General features: G+C 36.5%; 1 protein-coding gene across 1 annotated transcript in view; it reads right to left on the bottom strand.

The window, feature by feature from the left end:
* Window positions 1-21,255, bottom strand: part of LOC310899983 (uncharacterized protein) — a 52,871-nt gene that overhangs the window by 16,866 nt on the left and 14,750 nt on the right. The window contains exons 4-7 of the mRNA XM_083837157.1: window positions 20,846-20,990; window positions 7,328-10,004; window positions 6,666-6,806; window positions 1,077-3,365 (exon numbers count right to left, since the gene is read on the bottom strand). Of these exons, the coding sequence (XP_083693283.1) occupies window positions 9,822-10,004; window positions 20,846-20,990 (328 nt within the window). The 3' untranslated portion in view covers window positions 1,077-3,365; window positions 6,666-6,806; window positions 7,328-9,821. The remainder of the gene's footprint in view (window positions 1-1,076; window positions 3,366-6,665; window positions 6,807-7,327; window positions 10,005-20,845; window positions 20,991-21,255) is intronic.

Below are 21,255 nucleotides of genomic sequence, written 5' to 3'. Positions count from 1 at the left end.
TCAAGAAAGCCATATGAAAAAGACCCCCTTGTCTTTCTCTATGCTTGAAGGACTTGGCTTTTGTTTTACTTTTTCTAAAGGATGAAGCTCGTTGCTACCTGTGGTGAATATAGCAGGGACTCTACTCATACCAAGTGCATTTTGCTTAAGCACATAATCTTCTTAAGCATGGTAGTTTCACATGTCTTTACTCTGTCCCATCAAATGCATGTGCTATTACAGGAATAAGCTTTGTATCAGTTGGTTGCATAATTCAGTAATTAGACCAGACTGAGGTTCAAAGGCAGTTTTATTTCATAATCAAAAACAGTAAATGAGAGAGTTTTGCCTATCCACAAATTTTTTTTTAAAACAGTAATAATCTGCTAATACATGCAGTAAAACATGAGAACAAAAATGTTGCTTGAAAAAGAGGTTGAGAGTTGGAAACAGTTGTTGGGTGTACTTGGAAAGCTTCCTGACAAATGCACATTCCACTGAAAAATCAAAGCATGTGTATGCACTACAGGCTGGATCCTAGTGCCACCATCAGCCAGCCTAGCTCTGGTACTGAGTTACACCAGAGAGCCCAGAGGAGGTGGTGCCATCTGACTTTGGCACAGTAAAGCAACTCTTCTGTTGATAGGACTCAGTCTCTCTGCAAATTTGTACGTATTCCAGCTTACTCGGATCAGGCTGGGGTACTGCAAATAGTGAAGTGTATTGGTCTGTAGAGACATAACAACAAGATTCATGTCTCTAGTCACTTAAGGTCAGGGTCTGATTTTTCATGCCCCTGAAGTCATTAATTCCAATTGAAATAAAAACAAGTTATGTTTTGAATATTTTAAAATATATGTGATTCTTCTTCCAATGAAAAATCTTATTTGCAATATTATGCAATATTATTTGTAATTCAACGAATAATATTTCAAATATTATGATTCTGCAGCCTAAAAGAAAACATAAATACTAAAGCAACAAACTCAAGAAAGATCACAGAATTGCATTTGTCAACTCTTGAGGAGAGCCTTTACAAGTCCTAGCGTTGAAAATGGGAAAATTGAGTGTTTCCATTATATGAACAGGTCTCATACCGTTTGTTGTTGAAGTATGCATCAGACTGATGTCTGGAGAACGCAGTGGACAACTGAAGGCCTGCAACCCTTTGAATTCAACCTCTCCCAAAGCTTGATGAAAGTTAGGAAGATCTTCATCCACCTAAGATACAAAATTGCCAATCACTAAAGAATGTATTGAACAAGTATGTAAGGAAGTCAGACAGGAAGGAACTACTGAAGCAAAAAAATCATCAAAAAAGAAAGTCTTGAAGGTCTTGAAAGTCCACAAATATCTGCTGTTCATAAACCCAGAATGCATTTCCACCCTTCCTCTAACAAAATCTAGAATTATAGTAAAAGTTTAAAAGGTGTAACCAAGCCATGAAGAGAAAACACAAGAATCTCGTCCCCTGTATTCCTACACTACGAGAGACAGTCGATTTCCCAGATGGCTTTAACAAAAAACAACACTATAGGGGAAAGCAAAACAAAATTACCTGAGTTATGCCAGCCAGCCTGACTTTGGAGAAAGTGATGTGTTAACCCTCAACACACAAATGAAAAATATTATCCAGACAACCAAGATATAATAATACAAAAAGAGTAACAGTGTTTCTCATTTTAGCTTATCTCTAGTTGTGTTCAATTTTTAGTGACTTAAAACAAGTCCAGAGCTGAGTTACACAACATGTGTAGCAAAGAACTCCTACCTTGCTTTTGGCAGGCAATCTAAGCCTACGCTACCATTTCAGTCTTTGTGCATTCCTTATTTACACACACCAAAGCCATCACCAGCTGTGGTTCATTTTCCTACTGTAAAGTGGACTTCAGGTGTAATAACTTGAATTGCAGACTGCAGAAAAAGTAATTGAAGACTGCACTTTATTCTCTTTCATTCAATATTTTTAAACTGTACTGATTTGTCCCAATTTAATTTGTGTTTACTGCGAATTGAACTCCACTCAGGTTAATTTTTATTCTCTGTGGTTTTTTATTACTATGTTTGGTCTAGACACAATATGGATCTTTGGCAATAAACTTTCTAAGCCCTTCTTCTTTATGTCATTGGGAAGTTTACGTCATTTACAAAGCCTTAATAACACATCCATCATAATAAAATCAAAGAAAATGTATGACCCTCATGCCACTCTAGCACCGATGTCATAAAAAAGATTAATATTAAAGAACTCATCGGCGATCATATGAAGAAAGTAGTTTCTCGTCACCAAAAAATTATCAGTTGCTACTGAGGTTTGCTGTATATTAATCCTAAATATGCATACTGAGTTTAAAACATAATTGTCAAAAAATATGAATTTTGGAACTTGACCTGAAAATAAATTACTACTTGTGTTGAAGAGTATTATCTGTTTCACTCTTTTGTTCCCAGAATACCCTCTGGTTACTAAGAGTTTTCTTTGGGAGGTTGCAGAGAAGAGAAAGACATTGAGTCAGGGATATCCTCAGGTTGCTCCACCAAAGGACCAGATGAGGATTCTGGACAGAGTTGAAAGAGAAGATGTACATGCAGCAGGTTCACCAGGACTAGGAGTCTCCTAAGACTGGGAAGAACATAAATTTGGGGTGTCACCTGGAAAAGGAACTTTTCTTCAGGACCCAGAGTGGCCTCATGAACATTATCACAATGGGAAAGCTCCTGAAAGCAAGTGCGTGGCTGAAAAAAATAGGTCCAAATAACAAGGACACAGACAGAAGGGGAAACATGGATTCTCAGATCCTCTAGTTATGCCTGTCTCATCCCCTCAAACCTGAAAACTTTATTTCTTCTTCCAAGAATTTCTGTGTTGTGTTTTAGTTCACTGGTTTGTATTCTACTAAAATTTATGTTTAGAGATTGAAACACCATCTTTTATTTCTGGTTGTCCCATTTTAAGAAAAACATTTACTTCAGAACTCTTGCTGACTTGTGGTATTATCACACAACTCAAAATTTATTTTGACAAGGAGGCTGGGAAAAATGAAGTAAAATTTTCAGACAAGTGACCTCATTAAAACACTGATCAGTGTACACTCTAAACAAACCACTTTGCATGCCTAGGGTGTTCTTGCTCTAACCAAATCCAAAGTATTTTGCAAATTTTACATTAGACAGACACTTCACCTACTAAATAAAATTGCCAGACGCATGACACTTGGAGAAGGAACACAGAGCTTAGTAACACTGAATATAGACAAAGTCAGCTGAACCTAGGTGTTACTTATCTTTATCAGTCCAGAAAACAATAGATGGAACATCTTTGCCATCTTCTTGCTCCCATCACTGTTTCTCCATACAAACCCAGCTTTATTGTCAGCCTCGGGCTCCTACAAAGAGAGATTCCAAAGTTGCGAATCGCAGTTTCCTTTCAGGCTTCACATTTCTCTTGCACAAAAGACTCTATTATTTTAAATATCAATATTTGCATTTTAAAAGGCTTGTTTATTCTCTTGACAGGGAGGGTGGAGAAGAAAGAAGACAGGGAGAAATGAGTTGTAAACACAGGGACTATAATGTGTCAGGAAAACTCAAGTAATAATATATTTTCACATGTATCTGGTTAAAAGCCCTGGAAGGATAACATAAAGGAGATTGACTCTAATAAGAATATCTACTTACAAAAAAAATGAAGTGCACAATATATAAATAAGCTTTCAGGAAATGCTAAGAAATGATCTTTGAGCTGCTTTTCTCTAATAAACTTAATGTCATACTTGCTATCATGACCACACCATGACCAGCTAACCATAAAAAGTCCAAAACTCACCAAACATATTATAGTTTTAATAAATACCATATCAAAATCAGAAGTGGAACATAAGCTGTGTGTGGGCTGAAATTTAACTAAATAAGTCACCAATGAAGTAGAAGCCATAGGTGATACATTTGAAGGGATGAACTAGAAATCTTGCAAAAATCATACAGTTATATCTTTCCTTTAAGAGCATTGTTTAGATACAGCTAGGAGTTGCAACGGAGACACAGGTTCATATTTTTATTGGTATTACATTCAGATTCTTTGCTACTAATTATTTCTACAGAAGTGAAAACAGTGACTTATTTTGTATACTTAGTGGCTATTCCTTAGGCACTAATGAAGTTGTTATAATAAGAAAGGAAACAGAAATATTTTGCCTTTTAGGAGAGACAGCTTGACTTTTTTGATCCTTAAATTACAAATGACTTTCTTCTTCAGATATTTTTGTAAAGTTAATTCAATACTATAACTACTTAATCACAAAAACTAACCTTCTGAAATGTCCAGGGTAGAGATCTCCAATTAATTAGTATAAAGTAAATGGAGCTCATAAAAAATAAAATAGATATTTTAGACAGGAAAAATAGTTTAGTGGGTAATACAGACACAGACACTTTGCTGCCAGTATTCCCAGATTTTGTGCTTAGCTTTATTAAAGATTAACAATATAACTCACATCACTTCATTTTTGCTATCCAAAAGTATACACCTCTTCTAACCTAGCTGCCAAACGTCTCAGTACTCAATAGAAGTAAGAAGGTACTTGTATCAGCCATAGAAGGATGGCAGACTCATCCCATCCTAAAATACAATGCCCTCTGGAGATGGCTATTTGCTATAGAGGACGTTTAGGTGATTATTGATAGGAGTTGTGAATTTCATATGCATGGTATAACCACTGAAGTTATTCACCTCCTCTGTGCTTGTTTTCCATCACTAGAAGGGAGTAGTAGTATTCTTTGCTTTACAAGCATGAGAGTTAGTCAGTGGTTTTTTTTGTGTGTGTTTTTTTTTTTTTCCTATTTGTTGTTCCAAAGCCTTGTAATAAAACAGCTATTCAAGCATGAGGTTTCATTTTCCTTTATTTCATCTCTTTATTAAATTCAGTTGACATATCTCACGTAGTCCTATGACTACTTCTGCAGTGCTAGACTTTCATTTTCACACAGTCTTTAGCCTTGCTAACAGGCGTATGAGTATGTATTCCAACAAAAACTTTTTCAAAAAAGGAATCCGATAATATTATCATAATACACATAATATGCTGTAAAATGCCAAAAAGATACAGAATTATTCCAGGTCCCATCAAAACCAACGGCTGTCTTTTCATTATCTTCCACAGGTACTGACTCAAATTTGTGGGAACGCTTTATAAATTGACTTTTAATTTCCACTGCCAAAAACAACAACAACAACAACTTAGTAAGTTCTTGCCCAGGCAAAAGACAAAATGAACAAGAATAAACAAGTAAAAAAAAAAAAAAACCTGCAATAATTTGTTTTACCATTTTTACACTCAATGAAACTTAATTTACTGGTAACTTCTTGCATTTCAAATACTGTACAAATAATAAAATATCTTTTCCTAGAACGTGTAGAATCTACCGGGAGATTGAAAGGGAAGAGACTGTTGTTGCTCTTCCTCTTTCTCTGTCTAAAGGAGGAGCTACCGTCACTTCCTTCAGCTATAAGTAATTTGCAGACAAGCAGTAGGAATTAATTGCTGTGTTTTAGACTTTTACTCACTTAGAGTGTTAAAACAGTCATAAAGCTAAAAAAGGTGTAAAAGCCAAAGAACAGTCAAAGAAAATTTATATGCATTTCTAGGACTAGAGTATTTAGAAAGTGTAAAACAATATTTTATTTTCCCTAAGGAGAAGCTCAGTAAAAGGAATCGATTATTCCCTCAGTTCTGAGGTCAGTAGAGACTGACAAGATGGTATTCAGGCCCGTGGTCTCAAGTTCATCCTAAATTAAAAAATAATAACAATAATTATAATATCCTGATATGGCAGCAGCAATAGAAGCCTATCCAAATTCTGCATTGGTCCAGATTGATTTGGTAACTTAGCTTGGAAAGTAGAATGCTCAGAAGAGACTATTTTAATGCTTTGATACATCTCCAAAAGTAAAGAAGATGATGATGTTTTTCTCCCAAGTATTTTCCAGTCTACTAAAAGCATGTGGCCCACTTGCTTTTGTATTCCACCAGCTTTAGAAGATGTCTGATTTCAAATTCTCAGTTGCCTCATCAGCTGAGCAAGATTTCACAATCAAGAAACAAAACAAATATATTCAGATATGGAGCCTGCTAGTGTGTTGGCCACTTATGATTTGATTCTGTGCCCTTTGGTACACAAATGTATTTCCCATACATATATTCCCATTATTCCCCATTGCTAAGGTCTCAGGATTCATATCATCCTCAACTAAGATTGATTATATAGCTTTTGCTTTGTACTTACTTCACACTGATATTGTTAGTGCTCCATACTACTTGTTATTGTCATAATTATAAATTTAAAAAAAAATGGGAAGAAATGAAACCAAAGTAACTTTTATCCCTATGCTGAACCAACACCTTCCCCCCACACACACACCCAACAAAACAGAATCAAACAAAACATAATCAAACAAAAACAACATCATCAAATACTTATTCTGCAGCAAGATAGCTGGTCTCATCTTTGGAACATCACAGAGATAAATGTACTTCTTGTTCTTGACATTGCTACAAAAAGTATGCATTAAAATGCAATTGTACAGAAGTGCTGAAAGGAAGAGTAGTATCTTGCTGTTGGTCATCCCTGAAACATAAAGACCAGAGGTGAAGTAGCAATTCATGCTGACAACCAAAAATTCATCCCACCTGTATGGACTTTGGTTGTGACGATAGTATGGTACAGGTGTAATATGGAAGAACTCTCTGTGTGATGTTTAACAGCCTTATCACTTTCAAAACAGCAGAGATCTAAAGATCAACAACTTGCTCTCTCCTCTGTTGCTCTCCCTAGCAAAAAATAAAAATAAAAATGAACAGTTTCTTACTGCACACAAGGCCAACCTGACAATGAAAAAGAAAACTAGTAAAACTACTGTATGACAAATAACCACATTTCAGCAAACATTTTTTATGTGTATGGGCGTATATGGACATCCCAGAGTATAGGTGCATATTTGCAGCCTTGCTTGCTTGGATCCATTTAAAATAAACAAACATTATTGGAGATGACGATAGTAAGCTGAAGTGATTTGACCAAAACAGAAAGGGGGATATGTGAGAATGTGAGACACCAGGGAAAAATAGAGGAGGTTTGGGTTTATATCCCTGAATAGCAATGCTTCTTGTGCTATTCAACATTTTTTTTTCTGTGCTAAAAGGCCACCCTAGATGCATAGCATATAAGGGTGTTTATAGCACACACTATAAACTGCTCTCAGAAACATTCACCACAAATGTATTTCCAAAAATGAAAAATGGCTTAGGACCAAAAAGAAATTTAGGGATTTGAGATCATTGTTTTTACATACCTCATAGTATCCTTGGCTTTATCTAAGCATGGGCTTGTGAGAAAACACTGAGGAAAAGCATATCAAATTTTAACTCTAAAAAATGATTTCTATCAGCTCATTCTTCACTCTTCTTCAGTTCTATTTCTTTCTAGAAAGAAAAATAAAAACTGTACAATTCTGTCTTCTATTTTTAGCTCCTGCAAATCACAGACCATAGAGGCTCAAGGAATGAACAGAGGAACTTCCCACGCTTGTTCTGGGAACAATTAAGCACCAAATATTGAACTAACACTGTTCAATTTAAGCACAGAACCGTTCAGCTGAAGAGTTTTTCAAAGATCGGTAAATGATGGCTCCATTAGGTCTAGAACTTCTGGCAAACCCAGAGTGAGATGTATTCTGGGTGGGGGCAGAGTCATGCAGTCTGAAATGAAAAACTGGACTATATTTGTGCTGGTGTGATGCTTGTGAAGAGCTGTGCTTTTAGCACTGATTCCTTTTCATAAGGTTCTGTACTTGAGAGGATTTACCTAGTCGTATAAAGGCAAATAATGTGTACTATTGGGATAGCCATAAAAAACTTCTTAGAACTTTTCATTCCAGAATTCCTGAAAGCTCTCAATGACTTTGAAGACTGGTCGTCAGATGCCTTCCACAAACAATAGCCTCAGGGATAAAATGCAGCAAGTACTTAGCAGACCCAGGAGTTTGGAACAGGAGATAAAACACACAAACTAGAGGGCCAGGGTAGATGGCTGCTGCTCTGTGACTTTATTCAGAACCTAAGATTTGACCCCCAGCTGTTGCTGAAATGCCATGGGCTTCCATCAAAAACTCAGTGCCTTTCTTCCTGTTGTTAACAGCTCAGGATCATGCCACTAAGAAAAGCAGATTCTTTTCTATCTATACATCATCCATGTGTTTTGTATTTCACTTTAGAGTACTGTGGCCAGACTGCTTTTCTTACTAATACACTACCATACTCATTAAAAATAAAATTTAAAAAAAAATAGATAAAATAACAGCAAAGTCTTTGGAAGTTCCTTGTATGAGGCTTCAACAACCACTGTTTTGATAAAATTCTAGTGGATACCAGATTATCCCACAGTCCCAACCTGGTGACTCATTTCACCATTGTTGCACATCAAAGTGCACCCTTATTAATCAGGCTAACCAAATTAATGCAGTTGTGTTATGACTTGCCAAGTCTGGAATCTTTTTTATTTTTAATATATAGTGTTGTATTTATTGTGATTGAGTCTGTAGAATGCTTTTATTGTCCAAATACACAGAGTATTCATGAAATACGAAGAAAGAACCTACATGAATATTAAAATTTATGATATTAAGAAGGAGAGGAGAATTAACATAGCAAATTCACTGTAGTAAAAATTTTTATGGACCAGTTTAAAACTGCATGTTATTTCATATTTAGAGTTGTCCAGAAATGTACATGAAATGCCAAGCTCCTAGATATTAATATTCTTAACAGTCAAGATTTTCATTTCTCAGAGCTGCTGTGTTGGTATAAAGAAATAATAAAGAAACAGTTGGTACTGTTGACATAATTCTTGGGTAATGTTATATCTAAAGATTCTAAAACTTCATAAGGCTGATCTCGGGACAGGCAGATATCGATCCTCTAAGGAGCCTAGGCAGTTTCTGTTCCCCCCCATATGATTATAAAAAGGATCTCTCTGCAAACTTACCCTTTTGACATTTTTACTCTTTTGGGGAATTGTGGATCTGACAGAGGGTCACACTCAGTAAGCTGTACACCAGATGATCCAATTAATGCTGCCCCTAATGTTGCCTGACTGTTTACCCCTGTTTGCACGATATGATAAGTATTTGAGTACACCATAGCCACACAACCCTAAATACATAACCAATATTGGTGCGGGCCAGAGCTCACTCCACATTATGTGAGCAGGTTATGTTTCCTAAATAACTACAGCCCAACCCTGATTTCTCCAAAGACAGCTTTCTTCTCTACCAGCATGATGGCTTTCAGCTTCAGGACCAGAAGCGCATTGGAGAAGCTGGATTATAATTGTTGATAAATGTATGTTGCTGTCACTGAGTTGTGAATCAGAAGCTATCAAATGAAACACTTTGAAGGAAATTAGGCTCCCAAGCATAAACTCAAAAGTAATTCACGTGACCATCAGATTAATCAAAAGTTTTTCCATCTCACTGTCTGTTTCGGGCTGAATTTAATCTCTCCAGGTTTTCTCAACACCAGTGTTTGTTCAAGCCACATAGAGTGATACTTTCTCAGTAACTTTAATTTATCCTGGATCCTACTTACAGGCAAATGAAACTTGTCTAAACAGTAGGTACTGGAAAGCTGTCTGACCGTGCCCAGGTAGCATACTTCATTTTCAGCAGGGAGATGCGTTAGCTGAGAGAGGAGTTTGCGTATTTCTTAAGATGATAAGAAGAGTAGGTTTAAGACCCAGTTTACCAGCCAGTAAGCCAGTACACCATAGTACTTACAAGAAGAGTAGGTTTACATGACCCAGTTTACCAACCAGTCGGTTTCATTTAGTGCCGTCCTTTTCAATAATAAAACCATTATTTTTTCAAACAGCAATGTGATATTTTCAAGTACTTCATTCTCTTCGTTTTGAAGATATCTCTTCAGCTGCCAGTCAACATCAGTAAGAATGCTAAGGCAGTAGGACATCTCACCCTGAAAAATGTTACAGAAGAGTCTTTAAACTCCTGGACATGCAAATTTGAATTCTGGAATACTTCATGTAATAGTGCAGGGGAAAGCATTGTGCTAATCCCTAGTGAAATGAAAACCCCATATGAAAAAGAATCAACAGGAAAAATCCTTTTGTTTTCTAAATATATTATGAAAATCTTAATTCAATGATATTTGACTAGGCATATTTTGTCTCCATTTCTGCTGAATATAGTCTCAGTAGACTCCACATAGTTTCACAATAACTCCATCATGATTTCTCTGCTATGGTTTAATATTTTATCCCATTTATTAAATACAGTATTAATTTCTGCTCATGTAAAATCTTATGCACAGTCTCTGTTTTTGTCCATCTGCTAGCACAGGAACACTGATGCAATTTGACAGTGTTGTAATCAATATTTTGTTTTTCCATATACCTGTAAAAGCTCAGACTTGAGCTTAAACCAAGATGGTAGATGGCTGGAATCAGAGGAAAGGAGGAGAAAGGAAGAATTCTATATTTGAAATCAGAACTAGATTAAATACATAAAAGGCATTTTCATTTCTTTATTACAGCCAATGGTTATTCTTGATGCTGATCACACACAAACTCTGCCCTATGCAAAAAAACACAGCCAGGCCAGAATTTGATCTGGCACTAGTACAGCACTTACAAGTAATTGAATAATCATTGTCATATAATACACTGTATTATTACCATTCATTAAGGGTGGATTCCCATTCAAGTTTTTGATGTAGTTAATTTTAGTGCTAGAACACAATGCTTCATTTTAAAGGCATTTCAGGTGGGGTGATTTGTGTACTATTTTTGTTTCCTTTGCCGCAATTATATACCCCAGAAGCCACCTACCCAATTTGACAGGCTGAAATGTGCAGTTCCCTGTGATGTTTTACTCTGACAAAGGTAGTCAAAATGCATTTCAATTTGTAGAAACAATCTGCCAGTGTCTAATTGTGGAGGTAAATTTTTCAAGTTATGGAAACTGGGAAAGACCAATACATGTCTTAATGCATTCACACAGGACACTTTGAAGACTTGGTGTTTGGAAGATTAGCATAGCAGATGTCAAACATATATTTTTAAAATATGCTTCCTAATTTGTAAATATAATTTTTCCCTTGGTCTTCAGTATACTAAACAAAACATTTATGAAGCTGGAATAAGAAAAAAAAAAAAATCTGAGCTGCATAGTTTCTGCTTTGCTGTTATTTAATTACCTGATCTCACTGAGCTTAAAATTATGGTTGCTGGATTTTGACCAAGATCACATAAAGGTCATTACATTTTAAGCTTTCAGGCATCTATGAAATGTACTAAAATACACAGTTTAAAGATTATCTTCCAAAAACCTTAAACCAAACAAGACAAAATAGGAAGCAGGTACCTGATCTAAACCTACCTTATATCCCCACCATCCCAAGACCATCAGCACCAGGCTCAGGGCTGTCAGGATAAACCCTTGTCTTTTCCAGAGTGTAAAATTTGTTTTGCAGCAGGGCAATATGTATTTTCAGACAACAGGGGAGATGGACTTGCACAAGACAGTCAATGGGGCCATAGTTTTAGTCAGTTGCTGAAAAGCATTCATTCAGACAAAAAAGCCTCATTAGACAACCCAGGTTCCTTTTTCAGGAGTGCAGTCAGCTCCTCACATGAGATACAGGGTACAAGCTTTTCTGACAGAGGTTAAATTTTTCTGTGTAACTGTATCACTAGTGGATTAAAATGGAAAAAGGAAAGGTATGTGAAATGTGACAGCGGCAGAGATTTCCCAGGCCACTACCTATTCCTCAGTAATAGCAACAGTTTATGTTTTCAGTCGGAGCTGTTCTAGTCAGATTTGTTCCCATTTTTCTTTCACACAGGGAATTATTTTTCCTAAATACTTGAAGATATAACATAAAATGTTAAGAGCTCCAGATTTAGTGTCCTCCAATTTGTTCTCCCAATGAACTTGTAACCCAGATAATAAAATATTATGACTTTTCCCAAAAGGAAGAATTCTGAATGAGTCAAAATATTATCCATGTATAAGAAAGAGAAATGGCTGAGCAGCATTCAGAAATGGACAATAGGCTATCGTCTAATGTTTTTCTTGAGTACACTGTTTTGTTCCTAATGCTTGATGCCTACCAAAAGAAAATGGGAGGACTGGTTTAGATAAGACAAAAATAAGTCTAAGTCTGTCCTCACTGTTGAACATAAAATAAGATGAAATTCTTAAGGTTTAGAAAATATTGGAATAATGTTTAAAAAAAAAAATGTTCTAGTAATGTGCTCCATGTTGGAAAGGAAAACAATGTTTTGGGTTTTTTCATTACTACAGCACAGTCCATTATTTTGTATGGATGGGAAGGGTTCAAAAAGCCCGAAATACAAAAAAGAATGTTTTAAAGCAATCCAAAGTATGTTTAAAGAGTGGGGTGGCACTCAAAAACAAGGGTAAAAAATTGATAAATCAGACATTACACTAAAACGGGGACTGAAAGGGTAAGAGGGTGGACCATTGGGAAACTGGGAAAAGTGATCAGAACCAAAAGCAATTCTTGGAGGATCCTTTGGTGATGACACAACTGGTTTATCACTTTTCTCAATACTATATGTACTCAAAAGTCTTAAGAAAAAAAATCTAAACCACTAAGATACTGAAGACCCCTGATAACCTTCATCAAAGAATAAGGATGAAATGCATCCTAATTTGTCTTCCTTTCTATTTCTTTCTTTGTTCTTCTCCATGTATCTTCTTCATGTCCTCTTTTTTTATTTTATCAAGTAAGATTTTTCCTTTTTCTTTCTTTCTTTTTTTTTCTTTTTTTTTCTTTTTTTATTATTTTTTTTACACTGTTTTGAGAACAATTGCAAGGCATAAGACAAGCCTTCTTGAATGAGAATGTCCACTTCAGCCTAAAAATGCCCTCTAAAGGACAAGCATCCCAGTCAGCTAGGATGTCCTACAATGGGAAGGTTTGGACCTACTGTGTTTGTTCTATTTTGATGATCTCTACTTGTCCAGTAAATTCAATGTTTTGGGGAAATATTATAGTTGGTTTCTATTTTACACTTGCCTCACACCATTAAGCTGATGTATGTATGATAATGCAGGCATCTGAGACCTTCAGATGGGCTAGAACTATTCTGCAGTAATTATAGATCTAGAAATCCTGGATAAATAAATAAATAAATAAATAAATAAATAAATAAATAAATAAAGGTCAAATTCCTTCAGACAGCATTTCCCATCAGGGAAAGAGAACACATCCAGTGCTATTGCACTTACTTCTCTCCCTGGTTTGTCAGAAGCTGGAAAGTATTCTTACACTCAGATGTCTGCAATAGAAATAATCCTCTGGTTTCCACAGAGAAAGATTCCTAGTTAAACAGGGAACTATTTTTGAACACTCTCTCTCTCTCTCTCTCAAAAAAAAAAAAAAAAAGGCTCTAAGATGTTTTGATAAAATTTCTTGTAGAGAAACTGTGTGTCTGTCATGTTCTTAAGACAGAGAATTTGTGGCGTTACATTTTTTTGTGTGTGTGTGATATAGAAACACCAATTACCACATAAAAATTGAATTTTCTCTAACATTTTCCCAATTAGTTTTTCTATAGCTAAGACCCAGAATTAGCTTTTTTTTTGTGACTACAAAAAGCAAATGTCAACATCATTTCAGGCAGCTCAACAGAACTGTTCTTTATCCTTCATCTTTCCTCTTTATTTTTTTTAACTTCTAAAATATATATCAGCCAGAATTTTAAAAATAATATGGTTTCTCCTGCTCTTAATATTATTTAATATTTTTGCTTTGTTCAGACAAGCACATGAGAAATTTTCTATAAAGTTCTCCAAATAGGCTTACTGACTAAAAGTAACTGTGAATTTGACTCTTCACATTTACAAAATGCTTGACATAAAGCACAGAAGGCTGTATCCTGATGTGGTTTTTAGACTGAAGAAAGCAGCTGCAGGGGCTGCAGCTCTGGTTTGGAGTTTTTTTCCAGCAAGGAAACCTGTATCACTGAGAATCTATAGGACAGTACCAGTTTCCTACTTGACTTGAATGAGTTCAGCTTCTTCTTATAAACTTTTACTTCCTATAAAGGGATTTTAGCAATGGTCTCACTTACTAAAACCTGACCAATCCTGTGCTTTTTCAGCGTAGTGTATCACTGTAAAACCGTAAAAACAAACAAACTGACAGACACATGAGGAAAAGCACTTTAAAAGAACAGATTCATAATGCTTATAATGCTTGAGGTTTGGGGAGTTGTTCTGTTCTCCTTCCAAGGCTTTAAATGACATTTTCAGGCCAGAAGGGTTATTAACAACTTAGTTCTAAAGCTCTTAAAAATCTAAACACTGACTGGATTAACTACAAGGGTGCAAAGGACACGTTTCTGTTTCTGACTCCAGCCCCTCCCATGTCTGTCAGCATGTCTGAATTAGAGCTGAATCTGATTATTGTGTTAAAATGTAGAGTACCAATAGAAGCAGATGAACTGGTGGCTCCAGGTAGTCTCTGGAGTTATGTATACATCCACAGTCCTGCCATTGCATCTCTGTTTTTACAAAGCTCGGGCAATGTGAAAGAATCAAAAGTTCTGGGCCTACAACAATAGCAGTATCAGTGTCTTGTTTATGCTGATGCTCTCCTCTGACAGCTAGGTAAATCACAAATATCAGCAGCACTACCATTTGTCCAGTGATGGGATCAGATAGAGAAAAGGCACCCTTCCTATCACCAGCTTTTAGCACATTGTGTGCAGTGTCTCACAGAGTTATTAAATTATAAGCCAGTATGATGGGTTTGGGTTTTTTTTCAGGAGGTTTTAATACTTCTTAACTAGTCTTTCTAAGTATACTGTAAGAGTACATTTACACTGAAAAGAAAAAAATAGCAGGAATTTGAAGTTTTATTGCATGCTAAAATCAGCACAGATTGGTATGTAAGAGGTAACCCTGTACTCCATTCCTGCAGTGGAGAAGTAAATTTGGATTAGAAATTAGCAAGGCAGGACAGCTAAAGAAAAAAAAAAAAAAAAGAAAAAAAAACTTTCTGACATTCTGGCAAATGTGATAAACCATCGGGTACCATAGGGTAAGCTTTTTTTTTTTTTCCTTTTAAGTACTGAACTGTGCCTATGTACACGTAAGCAAGATAAGATTTTGTAAGGAGAAGTGATATTAGATCAGCAAAATGCAGAAAGGACAGACATTTTCAGGTATACAAAACCCCCTTTTCAGGTCTGAAACAGCAAAGAGTTGAGGACTGTGAAGATATAATATATGTGAAGATATATAATTGGGAACAACTTCTAATGTGGTTATGTTACTTAATGAGGCAGGCTGACACAAAAAGATGTCTGGCACCTAGGGGGAAGAGGATGGTGTTATTTAGAGAAGAAATGATAGGGTAGGAAGCTACTGTGTGCCTGGGAGACTTAGGCTGTGCACAGATATTAAAAACAAAACGCTTAATAGGCAAAAACTTTAAAGTGGATAGAAACTCAGAATTTGATTCGGTTGCTTGACTGGACCTAGTAATCCAGAAAATGGGCCGTAACCAAAATCCCTATACAAATACCCTTTTAGTTTATTCAAGGTCCTGGACGTATACACATATTTGGTGACTTACAACGCCTCTATTGAAAATAGAAGAAGGAAGATAAGCATCTAAACGACCATTAAAATTCACATTGGTGTCTTAATGTCAAGCGTGGGATTAATTGCAAACACTGTGGGTTAGATTAGACAAGATTAATTCTCTGGATTTGAAACATCAGTGAGGTCTCCCCACTGCTGGTTTCTTTGTGATCTAAGAGAGAGGAACAAATCTGTGCAGGAAGCTTTGGGGATAAACTGCACCTAAACTAGACTTTGAAAAATATGCTTGTTTCCCCTTGTTCCCACCCCCTCTGACAATTTGTGACAAGATGATATAAAGCAGCATTTACCAACAACTTGTAAGAGATTAGGCAGTTGTCAAAAGAGATGTCAATACAGGCTTCAGCAATTGCTTCCTGAGAGATTTCAGAGAGAACCAGTAAGCTGCAGTTGGGTTTTGATAGCTCTCTACAGCTGTGCACAGCTGGTCAGATGTTATGTTTACCTGTATCTTTAGTTCTGGCTTGGTAAGTGATGGCTGGGGTGACAGTGAGGTATAATAACCATTCTTTATCTCTGTATATTATGAATTAGATGTCATCCATTATGAACCACCTCATCCCTCTCTCTAATTTTTCTTCATAACCGTATGTCGTGATTCCCACAAATAAAACCGTAATTACTGCTGCTTTTGTTTAACGTGATTTATAATTGCCATAATAGTAAGGTCTCCCCTGGTAACAGTAAGTGCTCACCGCTGACTTGCAGTACAGTTTTTCTGCAGCAAGATTTCCCTGCTTGAGACTCATTGTCTCTAAAACAAACCTTTTTCTATTGTATGACAACACCAAAAAAAGTAGATGACCAATGCAGTCTAATTTTTCCAGATGATGACAATAGTCTCATAAATACTTTGGTTTAAGCAATTAGTCAGAACATGGGATTGTTTGAAGTGAATGATACAAGATACTCTTTGAGAGAAGGACAGTTATTTACAAGGGAAGCACACCAGGTTCCATTTCCCCCAAAACAGTAGCAAAGAAGGCCAGTGTGGGGCTTACTTTCTGATTTTTACTCTTTTATTTATGTCTTGCTTATGATTTTGAGCTCTGCACAAGCTTGTGCCTAAGGAGGTCTGGACACACATAGGATCACGTGTACGTCTGTAACTTCAAATTGTCTGCTACCTTTCTTTCCAGTTTCCTAGTTCCTAGTATTCACAGCTCGCCAAGCACTCCCCAAATTCTGGGATTCTCAGCCAGTCCCAGGAAAAAAAAAATGCATCTGGAAAACACAGCTAGGCTGATATAACTAACAGTTAGCTGCCATCAAAAGGAGGTCCTATTTCGCTCACTTCCAGCTTCCAGCTGTCTGTTCTCATCCCTCCTTTACACTCAATCCATCACTCATCCAACCACACTGTGAGACTGTTCAAGGAGTCAAACCAGTACAAAACTCTCTTTACTTTCCTCGTCTACTTTTCTGCCATTTTGGATTCCTGAATCAGTTTACAGCATGGCTAGATAACCATCAACGGTGGCAAAAGGGAATCCATGGGAACACATGGTTACAGTTTGAGGGTAGACAGGCTCAAATTTAACATAAGTAGTATTGCCCCCCTGGGCAATAGACATTTTGTAGCTTTCCCATTCCACAACACTCATTTCATTTAACAGAAAGAATATTTACCACTCTTCTCCGTTTCTGAAAAAGCACATTGGAGGTCAATTGGTTTTGTTGTTGCTGCATTATTTTTTGGCCAGCTCAGTTCTCAGCCTGGTTCACCACTACTCCACACCAATGTGCTGTCCTAGGACAACAGAGAAGGTGAAGCAATAGAGGTAGTCAGTGGGAAGGAGGACAGAGGGAAGGGACTCATCTTTTCATCAGTGCAGCCCAGGAGAATTAAAGGTGAAGTATTATACCCAACAAGGCAAGTGATAGTATGAAAAGAAAATTTAAGAAATAGTTTGGAAAGTTCACTGTAATTCAAAATTTTTGGTGTTGAGTATAGGTGGGACCAGACAAAATCACCACATTTGCAGGAAGAAAAGTAAATTTTATGATTCAAGCATGGATACAAAGCCTTTTTTTTTTTTTTAGCCTGTTTTTATTATATACCCAACCAATATCCTTAAATTTCTCATTCTCTGTGTACAGAAGCTTGAAAGTCTACCAGTGAGCAAAGAGACACAGAAAGGAAACATCAAAGAAAAAAAAAAAAAAAAAAGAAGGGTGGAGGGAAGGTGTAAGATTCTTTGTCACAACACTAATCATCAATACAATTGCATCATCATATGATGCAATTCCATAAATTTCTTTGGAAGTATGGCTATGGATAAGCTAAATGGGAAACTGACACATGCTGAGGCTTTGTCATTGCTGTACCTCATTTTCAGTAACTCTTGACTTGAGTAAGATTTCAAAGAACAAATTAGATCCCACCTTTTCAGAGGATGTATTAGCAGTATTTAAATTGTAGGACATTAGAACTTTTTAGCATATAGCCCTAGTTTTATTTCTTCACATTTTTAGTTTCCCTCTTAAAGTATTTTACCACCCTACTTGGAGGAGATAATGATGAAATTAATCCTGTTATTGAGTTGCCACTCTCTGGAAAGATCATTTCACATTTGGGGAGGAGTGGGAACAAATCAATCTGCTTATCGATTGATTAAAGGTGGGTTTTTGTAAGCAGCATTTTTAGAGGGCAGAGAAGATCAGAAGGACCTTGGGGAAGTCAGCATCTTCATCGCTGTCAAAGAGTCTACTCTTGTACCCTGACAGAGCTGAACTGTTAAGGAGCCAGTGTTCCTGTTCATTTATAATTTTTTTTAAATGTCAGTGTTTCCTATTCTTTTATTATAGTTGTGGGTTAATACATTAAAATTAAATGTATCTGATTTTTTTTCCCAGAAAAGACAAATTTTCTACTGAACAGACTTACAAAGTATTTTTTTTATTTCAGCAGAAATTCATCATTTAAAGAGAAACTGAATTTTAAACACCTAGGCTCTGTCTATAGTCATAGAAAGAGACAAACAGTCCATAAGTTCTCTAAGACCTTCAGTGAAATTTATTAATCTTTGGAAGGGCATTATTAATTTTTTTCCTTTCAAAATGTGAAAGAAAGTTAACTCAGATTAGCATGGCTCTTATAAATGCTCTAGTAAAATATTTAATTCTGATGAATTGGTACTTCATGATTTGGCGTCACCTCTTCCTTTTCTCCTCATTAGTAAATTATTTTCTATTTCTAAAATGTGATTGCTACAAGATGCCTGAGCATGTGTATCATTTTAAAGGACTCCACAACAGTCATTTTGATGCCATGCTGTACCTGTTATCGACTGCAATTTTTTGTCTGTGGAATTTTAATTAACTTCTCAGAAAACTGGACAGTAATTTTATTCTCAAAGAACTAAATTTACAAAATATTTAACATCAAGTTTTATAACTAAGTTTAACAAATGAAAAAAACTTGGGTTTTGGACTGTTCTATAATGATCCTCAACTGATACTATGGTGATGTTGGCATTTTTGTCTCAGTCTTGTACAGATTGTTAATGTACCTTGAAAATGAATGATTTGGTGAACAACCAAGATGAAGAATTGCTTGCTGAGTAATGAATTGAGTAGAATTGTTTTGGTCTGTGAAACCAAGGTAAATTTCAAGGATAATATTATTTTCAACAGAGGACAGCCTATGTTGCACATAATCAATGCTCACAGGAAAACTTCACAGAATCACAGAATCAAAGGGGTTGGAAGGGACCTCAAAAGATCATCGGGTCCAACCCCCCTGCCAAAGCAGGCTCCTTAGAGCAGGCTGCCCAGGTAGGCGTCCAGACGTGCCTTGAATATCTCCAGAGGGAGACTCCACAACCTCCCCGGGCAGCCTGTTCCAGTGCTCTGTCACCCTCACCGTGAAGAAGTTCTTTCACATGCTGGTGCGGAATTTCCTGTGCTCTATCTTGTGGCCATTGCCCCTTGTCCTATCCCCACAAACCACTGAGAAGAGGTTGGCCAAATCCCTCTGTCTCCCACACCTCAGGTATTTATACACGTCGATAAGATCCCCTCTCAGTCTTCTCCAGGCTGAACAGACCCAGGTCTCTCAGCCTTTCCTCACAGGGAAGATGCTCCAGGCCCCGTATCATCTTTGTGGCCCTCTGCTGGACTCTTTCCAGGAGTTCCCTGTCTTTTTTGTACCGATAAACTTTGGATAAAATACTTAGCTTGTTGCAGCCAGTGAGACGTTTTCTACAAAGTTCTGAGATGCATTCATTCCCTGAATCTACCACAGACTTCTAAGGCAATTCTTCAATAAGTCACTGAAGCTCATTCAGTATAAAGCAGACGTTTAGCTGCAGCAACACGAAACTTCCATTATCTTCCTCCAGTACTGTTGTTTGTTTATGTTGCTCTTACTTGTACACGATGAAACAGATTAGAATACTGATCAAAGAGAAAAATAGTATCTCTCCTCAAAAAAAAAAAAAATCCATATGTGTGAAAAACACAGAGCTGATTCATGACACGGGTGCCCAAATTACTGTGCTAGCACAGTGAAGACTTTGATGTAAAGGGAGAAGGGGAGTGCTTATACTAGGAATGTTATCTTCAAAAGCAGGTAAAACTATAACCTGATTTTCTCAAGGATAGCTTTGTTCTTGTCCTGATTTGAGGTCGTCTAGCCTGTCAATAGGAGCTTCAATTTTTACCCATTCTGGATGGCATTTGAGCTCACACTTATCTTTCAATATGTGGCTAAATACTATTACATTCAAATCATGAGCCTTACTCCTCAACAGATCTTAAGCATGTGCTTTAAATATTGTCATATTTACAAATACTGTCTTGAGAGGAAATGTTTTTCTTAACTGTCAGTTGTAAGAGAAGAGATTTTTTTTTCCCTGTCATCTTTGTAGAATGCTTTGCAAAAGGCAACTGATAACTGTATTTGGACTTTGGACATCTATGCAGTGCAGACTGAAATATGAGTAACACCACTGTTAGCAATCAGCAACAATAAGAAATTTTAAAAAACATACAATTAATATTACAGCTTAATATAAAGTATTGTAATCTTCAGAACTAGACCTGTCTTCCTAAAATGCACAGCAAATATTCTGTCAAGAAGAAAATATATTACAGAAGACATAAAGGGAATATGCAGAGAAAGAACTGAGAATTACTGATCAAAGCAAAAGGCTTTACCTGGAAGTTGATGACTGGTAGGAAAATCTGAATGCTGGAAGCTTTGCCCCAGGCCAGCAACCTCCTCCAAGCATTATTTCCCTCAGGAAAGGTCCTGTTCCAGAGGATGTCATTCCTAGAGTACACTTGGGGTTGCTTTTTTGATCTAGGATAAAAAATTTATATGACTGTCTTTGAGTTGGTAATGGCAGTGACACAAGGTCGCCCACTCATGACATGAAGTTTCTGGGGAAAAATTTTATCTGAGAACACATCACTTCTCTTTATACAAAAATTAGCAAAATCGATTGTTTCAAATAGAATGAAATAAAAGAAAACTAAACATTTATCAATGTCTAAACATTATCAGAATCCTTCTGGTGACGGAAGAGGATGTGTCGTTGATTTTACTTTGAAGTAAATGTGATCAG

Source organism: Anser anser, assembly GCF_964211835.1.
Source record: "Anser anser genome assembly, chromosome: 5".
Classification (NCBI taxonomy): Eukaryota; Metazoa; Chordata; class Aves; order Anseriformes; family Anatidae; genus Anser; species Anser anser.
This window is presented reverse-complemented; position numbering and strand designations above follow the sequence as displayed.